Source organism: Amphiura filiformis, chromosome 10 (assembly GCF_039555335.1).
Source record: "Amphiura filiformis chromosome 10, Afil_fr2py, whole genome shotgun sequence".
Lineage (NCBI taxonomy): Eukaryota > Metazoa > Echinodermata > Ophiuroidea > Amphilepidida > Amphiuridae > Amphiura > Amphiura filiformis.
The window spans coordinates 13,754,438-13,766,613 of record NC_092637.1 but is presented as its reverse complement, the minus strand read 5'-3'; the positions used below and the strand labels follow the sequence as shown (position 1 = coordinate 13,766,613).

Genomic DNA, 12,176 nt, shown 5'->3' with positions numbered 1-12,176 from the left:
TTACTGCATATGCACAAATTGGGCTATTCCATTTAAAATCCCCACTACCCCTGTGGAAGATTTTGGAAATATCTGCCACAGGGGAGTATGAATTTCAAATGGAATGAACACATTAGCAGCTCCATTTGAAACTCACCCTCCCTCTGTGGAAGATTCAGGTTGAATCTTTATCAGAGGGTGTATGAAATTCAGATGAAGCACTGCTAATGTGTTCATTCCATTTGAAATTCATACTCCCCCTGTGGCAGATATTTCCAAAATCTTCCACAGGGGTAGTGGGGATTTTAAATGGAATAGCTCATTGTTTAAACAAAATAAGCAGCTATATTCTTTTAAAATGCACGCTGCAGTTTGACTATTTGTGTAGTGGACAACCAACTGGTCAAATCAAACCAAAATTGTTGTTCCTCCGCAATATCTTACTGACATCTAATGTGGGTGTATATGAACCATGGGAAATCAAATGGACATGTCATCTTGTAGCAAAACACTGTATCTCATCCCCTTAGTACGGTCACCAACTAAAACTGGAGGACTCCACACTGACAGCTAGATCCACACCAATGTGGATTAACCCCATGAGAACTACCTGCCGATTGGCCAAAAAGAAGTTTTCATTATCAATTGGCCCAATCAGCAACATTGTTAAAATAATTTCACCACACAAAAAAATTGGGGTGAATTATTTGCAAAACTCAATTCTGATTGGTGATTAAATTGAAGATACCGTGTAATTGACCAATCAGAGGCAATGTTAGATCAGCAAGCCTCGGCACCCTTTACAGGTTATCGCTGACCACTACGGCCCCACATCATTCTATAAACCATTTAAAAACAACTCATTTTGCTGCTTAGAAGTGCACACCCTAGATATTCCACAATAAGTGATCTTCGCAGCCAGGATGAGCTCACCGAGTGACGTACGGGTTACAAGTAGACAATTAGCAGTAAGTTTATGTCCAGGGGAACTTCATACTAACTCAAGTTTTCCACAAGAGCATACTTAACCACCGCCAGAGTTCGAAACCACAACCTCTCGCACCATATTCGTGTGTGCACAGACAACATAGTGACATGAGCGCTCTACACGCTCAAGCACTGTAACACGCTTACAAGTAAAACGCTCACTACGCAATCATTTCAGTTTGCTGTGCGCATCAGTTTACTGCATAGACAGTTGTTATACTTGAGGATCACAGAAGTGCACATTGATGCGCATTGATCTGGCTCTAACCACTCGTGTGAGTCTCCCGTTGTCCGCACACCCTTCTCCCCTGATGGACAGCTGTATATCAACAAGTTCTCAATTAATTAGCAACTGACAGTTGACTTAAAACAAACAAGACCCGACACACATGTCAACTCACATGAGATATATATCAGAAGCCAGTTCAATATGATCCAGGGTGTCGCAAATTAAACACTATCAAAGTATCATGAAAGTGAAATTTTGTCTCGCAACTAGTATTAGGGATCGGAAAGCAAAAATTTTAAGTCTTTTTGGGAAAAATGTATATCTTCAATAGGATAGGTCAAAACTTTGAAATGAGGTTAAGTACATATCATTAGGTTTATAAATTTTATTTCAAGGATTGTTAAATGTCAAAAATATCAATTTTTAATAACTTGCCATAAAATTTGTATTACATCACGAATTATTTGATATCAGTGGCACATTCCTCGCATTCAGAATGCAATTTGGCGTGTCTGATGGGCTCTCAGGTCCTACAAAAATACTGTGCAAACATTGCTATCGGATTAAAAATTCATTCACTTTTAGTTGCTACATATCTTGATAGTTAGATATATCAAATCCAAATTTACTTTCATTATATATTTGGTGATAAACAAAGTCCATAAAGCCAGCTTTATAATATTTTTAAATGTTAGCCACAGATAAAATTAATTTCAATAATAGGTCCAAAAGTCACAGTTTCCTGTCTTATAAATGTCTTAAAAATACACTATTTAATTTCAAATTTCTTGCAAACACCACTAGGTCATGCTCCCCTCTGACACACCTTATCTGTCCTAATCTCAGCATTTCATGATTTCTACCCTCTTTCTTTTGGATAAAATACACTTTTTGGCAAACAAGAACTTGCAGGAATGTGTGTGTTAAGTTCATTTGGTCCCCAATCCAATTTTTTTTTTAACTAGAAGACTTCAATTTTGCAAGATGATAGGTGAAACAAGAATGCTTGGTGAAACAGTTTTGACCTAATGGCGTAGCCAAGAAATGGGGTAAGCTGCCCCCTTGTGAGAAGTACCCCGTGGGATGCTGGCTGACCAGATATAAGATTTGTATGCCTTTTTTGTACTTTTAAGCCCATTTTTGACCGTTTTCATCAAATTTTTCTTTTCCCCCCTTTGAAAATTGCCTTCCCCCAGCTCCCATTTGCCAGCCCCATGAAAATGTCCTGGCTACGCCACTGTTTTGACCTCTTTAGTTCTTGTTCTTTCTTAGTGATACCATACTCCCTAGAAAAAAATATCTAGGGGCTATAGCTACACTTGTTTGGCTCAATTTTATGTCAATTATGCACAAGGTAAAGATTACAGGCACTTATATATTTATATCCACAGCACCAAATTACTTACAGTAAGCGTACCTTGTGCATTATGAAGGAGGGGAATATAACTATTTACATTTTTGTTGGATTTTTTCAGATCTAACAGCATCTAGGAGCCAAGAAAGCACAAGAACTGAAAAAATAAGAACAAAATTAAAGTCTGATTATATAAATATCAATATCCAAGTCAGAAATAATAGGTACGGACCTAAATATATTGCAAAAGGGTTTATGGTTGATGGATACAACCCTCAATGCAAAGACCGATGCAGAATTCATCATGTATGTAAATGACTCATGAATAGAAAAATACATTCAATAGACTATATGTTTTCAGCTTAAGTTTGGTAGTGACATAGCCATGTGTATTTTGCTGGTCACAGTGGTAAATCGTGGTGCCTACCTAATTCGGCAGAGTGTAAAAACATGGGTGCAAGGGCGATTTGTAGGCATGCTTGATTGCAGCTTGAACAATTAAAGCTGTGATTGAAAGCACTGACGTCACAACCAAACTTGAAACTTGAAAAGATGACAAGCAAGATGGGCAATTCCAGTTGAAATCCATATACCTCTTATAGAAGACATAACCTAATTTCCTACACAGGGAGTGTATATTTCAAATGGAGTCACCCATTCAGGTAACCCCAATTTGAAATTTGCACTCCCTGTGTACAAGCTTACAGTCATGTATTCTAAAGGAGGGGGTATGTGTATTTCAACCGAAATAGCCCAAGATGGTATGCCTTGGAAGCGACAGGACAATCATTCACATATGCCTTAATAATTCTTTCACCGAAGGGCAAACATCACTTTGCCTTTCAACACTGTAAGTGTAATTTCAGTAATGTCAACCTTGTGGAAAGAAAAGACGGATAGCTGAAGAGATTGCCGAAATAAAAGGTAGTAGAAATGAAAATGGAATGATTGATAGCTTGTTTCCAGAGGAGGAAATTGCACCAATCCCACAATGCAACTTGCTACCTACTTCCACAGAAAATAAAGTGTATTTCCTATGAGCAGATCACACTGCATTGTGGGAATGGAGTAACCCCTTCTCTGAAATTGATATAATACACTTATTTACCCACCTCTATTTGTATATACAATTCGGTACGGATTTATATCAATACTTGATATGCTATGGAAAATATTATGTGACACAGGTTTGGAAAATATTCACTGCAAAAATAGTGTAACACTATGATGCCCTACATTAAAAATAAACTGTAAAGGGCTATTCCATTTGAAATCTGCAATCCCCATGTGGAGGATTTAGCTAAAGTCTTCCACAGAGGGAGTATGGGATTCAAATAGAATAGACAATTGGGTAACTTCCATTTGAAATACTCACTCCAGTTGTAGATGTAGGAAAATCCATAGGGAGTATGAGTTATAATGAAAATAATGACCCCAAGCCAATTCCATTTGAAAAACATACTCCCTCTGTGGAAAACTGTTCTTACAACTTCCACAAGGATATGTCCGATTTCAAATGGAATAATCCAGTCAGACAGCATATCCTACACAGTACAAGGATCCTATACTATAATTGCACAGGGACCCCTGAATATACATGTATGCAATAATTGTACACAGTATACATACACTCATTCAAGTCAAAGTTGTATAGACGTCTATTAGCTTGAATGGTACTAACTTAATACATTAGCTCTGAATAACAAAGTTCTGTACATGAAGAAGCACCCATAATCCTTACCACTACAGAGGAGGAAATCATACATATCTGGGTATACCAGTTGAAATCCATACACCCCAGATTGAAGACATGACCTTAATCTGTCAAACAGGGGATGTAGACTTCAAATGGAGTCACCCACTCAGGTAACCCTGTTTGAAATTCACACTCCCTGTGTGGGAGATTAAGGTCATACCTTCCATTGGGGGTGTATGGATTTCAACTGGAATAGCCCATTTGCCCTCCCAAGACAAAATGCAGCCTCTATGAATAAATACCTTAGCATATACAGCCTTTTAATTGCGAGACAGGGGGATGTGTTCCCCACCTTTCGGTAAAATGACCCATTTTTTGTTCTTTTCAGCCACTTTTTGACAATTCAGGCCGATTGCCCCCCACCACATTTCAAGCCAGATTGGCGCTAATAAATACAGCATTTTGACTCAAGAGGGCAGATGTAACAATATTACTTTTCTAAAAACATTGTGTGGATTCATTCATATTAATTTTCAATCTTTCTATCAGACCCTTTTCATGTAAACTAAGTTGGAATAGACAGAGATTTGGCAAAAATATACCCAGATTTGGACAATAAAATGAAATTGCAACAGCAATAAAATCAATTTAAGCAAAAAATATCCTCTTTGCATTCATGCACTTTTACATTTAACATGAACCCCATGAGAACTACCTGCCGATTGGCCAAAAAGAAGTTTTCATTATCAATTGGCCCAATCAGCAACATTGTTAGAATAATTTCACCACCCACAAAAATTGGGGTGAAAATATTTGCAAAGCTCCATTCTGATTGGTGATTAAAGTGAAAATATCATTTAATTAACCAATCAGAGGCAATGTTAGATCGGCAGGTAGTGCTCAGGGGGTTAAGGGGTAGGAGCTAGATGTAAATCTAAACAAACAAAATTGGTCCAATAGTAGTAATCCACAGTTCATAGACACAAGAAACACCTCATATATATGAAAGAGCAGCATGATACTTTAGTACAGTGGTCAGACCTTACCACGCAAAAATCGAGGCACATGATTGGTTAGTAGGTGAGATGTAGGTGGCGCTTTGCCTAGTCTTTCCATTCGAAAGCGTTCAATTCCCATCTTTGTGTTTTCCCTCCACTGCAAGGTTTGACGCTAGGCTCTTCGCGGCTTTTGTCGGAGATGTCAAGGCATAGGCCGCTACTGTGTTTGATTACTTTGGTCTGTGGAAGAGACAGAATGATAAAAGAACATTATAATCTATCACCAGGCCCGTAGGCAGATATGATAAAGAACATTTTAATGTTACACCAGGCTCATAGATGCAGGAATTTCAAAAAGGGGACCTTTCCACAAATACATTTGATTATTATGTAAAAAGTGCACTTAAGGGATCTGGAATGAGCGTTTTGAGCGTTTCTACAGTATTTTTTGTGGGACATGAGAGCACATCAGACATATCGAATTGCATTCTGAATACGGAGAATGTCTTTCTGATACCAAATAATTTTCATTTTTTGAAATTCACGATATAATTATTAAAATTTGATATTTTTCACATTTTTGATATATACAGTCCTCGAAGTAAATTTTATAAATCTAATGATATATTCTTAAAGTGTATGTAACTGGGAGGAAAAGCCGACGATCAATTGAAAATTTTGACCTTTCATATTGAAGATATGGATTTTTTCCCCAAAAGTCCTAATTTCTTTTGGTGTTTTGGGAAAAAAGGTCAAAATTTACAATTGATCGTCGGCTTTTCATCCCACCTACATACACTTCAAGTATAAATCATCAGATTTATAAAGTTTACTTGAAAGTACTGTTAAATATCAAAAATATCAATTTTAATGATTTGCCATAAAATGTGTATAACATTGCGAATTTCAAAAAAAAAATCAAAATTATTTGATATCAGAAGGACATTCTTCATATTCAGAATGCAATTCAATATGTCTGATGTGCTCTAATGTCCCACAATAAATACTTTCCAAACGTTCATACCCCAAATGTGGCCCGTTAGGGATGAAATCCAAAACTCGACTGCCGGTTGACCAGCAGTTGAACCGTATTCCATTGTTTGAACAATAGAATCTGGCCCCAACCGGACCGGACCACCCGGAACCGGCGGTCGAGTATTGATTTCATCCCTTAGTTACTTTTCCTTCATTACAATATTTTACAATACCTTTGACGAGCGCGTACTACCTTGATGTTGCAAAGTCAGAGATAACAACGCGTACGGCGCAAAGTTCATTCATAAATTTCCACTCGGCAACAGCAGAGGTCGCCTCAGCAGCCAAGTGCGTTTCAACGCAGTAAATATGTGATGTACGCTTAAAATACGCTCTTGTCAAAAGTTTAGTGCAAAATATTAAGTGGACCTTTTTGTCACTTATGGGCAGGTGTGCTTTGCTGCGGGTCTGTCTTTCACACTCTTGGGACTACCTGGGATTGGGTCTTCAATTTTTTGTTAACTTATATCAAAGATCATGTGACATGATCACCAAATTAATTATAACCCGAGGACAATTTATTAAAATTATTATTCATCATTACCAACATATCAGACTCTTTTACTTTTGACAATTCTTACACAATGATAAAATTCTTTTAGTTCATATGGTTAACAGTGGTTGTGAAATGTGGATTTTGCAGAATTGATAACATATCCATAAGCCAGCATTGACATCAATGATTCAAATGGTTTCAACTTGTAATAAATCAACACAAGTCTGACATACATCAACATTCTTCACTACATGATAGATATACTGCGCCAAGAAAGTATCCTTACACTTGGAAAAATAATCACAATTTCAAAACTGAACCATATTGGGGTAAATTTGTTTTTGTAATAGATGCACTATCTAATCCTGCACATTATGACACCACATTGAATCCAATATGACCTCACAAAGTAAAGTTACAAGCAATTGAATAGGCGAAGGTCCAGTTTTAAAAGTGACAAATTGGCCTATACAAGGCGCAAAAAGATTTCAACAAGCGCAACAAAGAGACTGCACAGTTTCTTCAATGAAGCCTTATTTATTTCAGTTTTTACTTCTCTGTACTTTTCATAACTTGCATTTTATTTGTCAGTTCTTTTGTTTCAGTTTTCCTTTGTTCCTTTTGTTTTAAATTGAATGCACACACAAATTAGCCATTTACCACTCTCAAACCAGATGTCTAGTCCGTGGAGTTTTCAATAGGCCAGTGTGTCACTTTTAAAACCAGACCTTCGTCTAATCAAATGCTTGTAACTTTGCTTCTTGAAGTCACATTGGATTCAATGGGGTGTCAAAATGTGCCGGATTAAATAGTGCATCTATTAAAAAAACAAAATTACCCCAATGTAGTTCAGTTTTGAAATTGTGATTATTTTTCCAAGTGTAAGGATACTTTCTTGGCGCAGTATATTTTAAAGCCCCATTTGGATGATCTTTGGAAGGAAAAACAATTGGGCTATTACATTTAAAATTCACACCACCCCTGTGGAGGATTTACCTAAAATCTTCCACAGGGGGAGTATAAGTTTTGAATAGAATAGACAATTGGGTAATTTCCATTTGAAATACCCACTCCAGTTGTGGAAGATATAGGTAAAGCCGTAATACAGGAAGAGTATGGGTTTTAAAATGATTAACTATGACAATTACATTTGAAAAACATACTCCCCTGTGGAAGATATTTCCAAAATTTTCCACAGGGGTAGTGTGAATCTTAAATGGAATAGCCCATTTCTCCTAATTGACTAGTAAAGTGTAACACAAACTAAAGATTGATTCAATAGGCTGTTCCAGTTAAAATCCATACACCCCCTATGGATCTTCCACACAGGGAGTGTGAATTTCAAATGGGGTTACCTGAATGGGTGACTCTATTTAAAATATACACTCCCTGTGTGGAAGATAAAGGCATGCAGGGGGTGTAAGGATTTCAACTGGAATAGCACAAAGTTGTGTCGACTCCCATGATTCCAATGCCAATGCTTAATTCTACAAATATCAATTAAACGGGGCACTTTCATCCCTGCATAAATTTACTCCAAAAAAGTTGAGATTCTTACATCATGTTTGTGTGCATATGTCCAATTTGTCTTTTCTGTCTGTTGACAGACAGAATATACAACACAGTGGCATATGGAGCATTGTAATATTATGCAATTATGTTCAAACATGTTCTAAAAGTGCCACAATTTACATATTTTAAGTTGGTCCAGCTAGACAAGTCACCAAATGGGCCTTTAATACAGATAAAAGATAACAGAAAATGTATAGAACAAGAAAATCTTTCTCCCAGTATGTTGCAAGAAGAAAATCCCATTTTAAAGAAACAATCTATCACCATATGATGGCACTGGTTTCAATATGTGGAAAAACATAATAAGAAATGAAAGCATCCCATCATGCATTGCTTCAGAGTCTTAACCCTAAGGTTAATGAAAGTTGATTCTGAGTTTCCTGTAACCAGCCTGCATCAACTTTTCATTTTGGCCAAAATGTTTATAAAAAAGGTCAATTACCTAAAAAGTAAGCTAGAAATAATCAAATAATTAGCAGTTTTTCTTAGTTGTAGGGGTAGAGGATGTAGTAAATAATGGAAATTTAAGGATTACCTCATCATGTTTTAAAAAGTGGAAAAATAATGAATAATGAAAAGGTTGCCTCATTTTGTTGCTGAAAACATGTTATGGGAAACTCAGAATCAACTTTCATTAGCCTAAATTGCTGAAAGGGTTTTGTTAAAGAAGGAAGTTTTAAAAGAAGAAGATGAACAAAGAAGTTTCCCTCTGGTTTTGAATCCCAGACTCCTCAGGTGCCAAGCATGTCATTGGCAACTGGTAGCCATGTGTGTTTCACTGGCCAGGCTAACAAAACTTTGCGAATATATGACTCGGCGTGATTGCATTCTACAGCCCTGACTGACTCAGATTTTCAGTTGTGGGATTTTTTTTCAAATTTGCTGTATGCATACAAAATTAGCCACTTTTGAGCCAAAATTGAATTGAACAAAAAACGTTGTATGCATGTAAAATCAGCAGATTTGGGTCAAAAGGAAGATCTATTTTGGCAGGGGAAAAATGTGAGCAAAGCAAGGGAACAAATTAAACAAAATTGCAACTTATTTTCAGAATCAATTTGCAATTAAAAAAACAAGCCAAACCGACCGACCGTATTTGAAAGGTCAGGCTGTCCGCAGAACAGGTTTTTGTCGCCTAAGCAACAAATAACAAGGTCTATGTGTGGTACGATCTAGCTCTATTTCATGCATTGTTCTATTCCTGTTGAAATCCATACACCCCCTGTGGAAGACATGACATTAATCTCCCACACAGGGAGTATGGATTGTAAATGGGCTTACCTGAATGGGTGCCTCCATTTGAAATCTACACTCCCTGTGTAAACGAGTAGGGGTGAAATCAAAACTTGTTCCGTCCGGTTGCTATTGTTCTAAACAATGTCAACCGGACAGAACCGGACGGAACTGCCGGTCAAGTTTTGATTTCATCCTTTAGGTAATGTCTACCATAGGGGATGTGTGGATTTCAACTGGAATAGCCAATTGCATCATGGGAACATTTTAATTTTCTGCTGTGGGAGATCACATGCTTTAGGGATTTGATATTGTTGATTACATTGCTTAATGCTCTGTGTGCTAGCCGTGCGCTTCAACAGAAACATATTTTCTCTATGTTATCAAGAGCTATCTTAATAACTACTAAACCAATACTAGGCATGTTTGTACTCATTTTAATGCATTTTTCATGCTGATTCCAAATATGGTCATGAAAATTTACATTTCTGATATTTTTGATTTTTTTTTTTTTAATTTGAAACTTGTCGTCTGCAGGCGACACCCGCATGAAGAGAGTTAATATGAGCTCACTTGATTGATGTCACCGGCAATAAACTTACACTTCCTTCCCATCCTCTTCATAAAAGTGAAGGCCAAAATCTTGTTTTCCAAACAGTAGAAGATTGCTTTTAAATTTTACATATTTTGTTTTGTGGGTGTATTGCATGACAAACAACAATGGATCAACTTCAGCGAGTGCTGACGACTTGTTTTCGATCAGTATATATCACGTATCACAGCAGCTGATAGGTCTATCCCATCATACTTTGTGGTACCATAATAGAACTGAATGTGCCATAAAAAGTGTATACAAAATCCCTCACTTATTACCCGCACCCAGGGCGCTTCGACTTTTACTTGAAAAATTATGAACTCGATAGTATTGTGAAACTATCCATAGCTCTCAATTTTTAAGTGGATCTTAATCACTTTTTGCATCATTTGTTATGGAGCAAGCAGATAGAATGCAATGCATGATGGGATACTCCATGCATCTACTGTGCTATGGGTATAAAACTAAAATACTAGTTGTAGCGAAAGATACATTGTGTATGATCACTTATGCCAAGTAATTCAGATACTATATTGTATAAGGAAATGGTGATATTTATTATACAGGGTGTCTCAATAAATATTGGCCATGTGGATTGGGGAACTTAATTGAAATATCAGTAGTAGAATTAAAACTTTCTTTAAGATTCAAAAACCATGAAGTTCTTTAAAATGTGCAAAAATCATCAAAATTTGTTTATATGTCACTGAGATAAATGGGACTCATTTTTGGACATGTCTATGCACTGTTCTTTAAATGACCCCTCATTAAAAACCTAGAGTGATATAGGTATTCTAAAGGAATTCCCAATAAGTGTGGCATTTTCACCCCCTCTCACATCAGAACAAAATCCATCTCATTAATATTCATATAATCTAGGAGTTTATCTAAATTACCTATTAATAAGACATAATAAAAAAATAGTTCCGATAGCTAAGTAGTCATGTGCTCCAGACCTCGGGTGATTTGTTCCCAAATTTTACAAAATAGTGTCCATGGAAAATATATGTCAATGGTCAAAAGATAACATAAGAGCTACTTTGCATAGAATCTATTTTATATATAGCCTAAAACGGGTTCTGTCCAGCATGATCAATTGCACATGATGAGTTCAGTGATGCATTATGTTGATATTCATACACCCCCTATGGAAAACATGACCTTAGTCTCCCATAGATATTTCAAATGGAGCCATCCATTCAGGTGACCCCATTTGAAATTCACACTACCTGTGAGGAAGATAAAGGTCATCCCTTCCATAGGGGTGTGTATGGATTTGAACTCAACTGGAATTGCCCAATTTGACCAATCATTCAAAGTCATCGTCGTATGTTTATTAGGGAAAACAGATGCAAGAAAACCATAGATCCCAAGATAGATGGAGCAAACAGAAAATTGGCATCAAAACCTGTTCATCGTACACACATATAGCACAAAATAAAAACCACATGCACAGTCATCAGAGAAAAATTAAGACAAAAAGAGTTGGCCTGAAAATGCAGTAGTATATTAAAAGCCATAATGGACCACTTATGTTTACCCCTGATGTCCTAAACAAAGACAGATATGTCATAATTAGAACCAGCAGCCTGCATTGGTTAGCTTGGATTTTAGACATCATTTGTTGAAATCGGTTGAGAATTAATAAAATGGTAATCGAAAACCCAGGGAAGGAACAAAATCAAAAGCTGCATTCCAATGTTCTAATCAATGGAAAGCATGGCGTTGTTTATATTGTTCAAGAACACTTTGTTTACAAATCAATATTGAATCAAGATATAATTCGTAACATCTCACTACCACGAAAGGCAAAACATTTTGGTACAGATAAAAAAAGGAAGATATACACATCTCAAAGTTCACTATATTGCTAAATTACACAAATTATCATCACTTTAATCAAGAAAAAAGTATAGGGCATCTAAGAGCCGATTTCATCGGTATAGGTTTTTGCCAAAAAAGATTTTCTTATTAGTTACAGCATCATGCATATGTTGGTATT

General features: G+C 36.6%; 1 protein-coding gene across 1 annotated transcript in view; it reads right to left on the bottom strand.

The window, feature by feature from the left end:
• Nucleotides 1-3,269: 3,269 nt before the first annotated feature.
• Nucleotides 3,270-12,176, bottom strand: part of LOC140162531 (polypeptide N-acetylgalactosaminyltransferase 1-like) — a 67,931-nt gene continuing 59,024 nt past the window's right edge. The window contains exon 12 of the mRNA XM_072185779.1: nucleotides 3,270-5,483. Coding sequence (XP_072041880.1) covers nucleotides 5,349-5,483 — 135 coding nt within the window. The 3' untranslated portion in view covers nucleotides 3,270-5,348. The remainder of the gene's footprint in view (nucleotides 5,484-12,176) is intronic.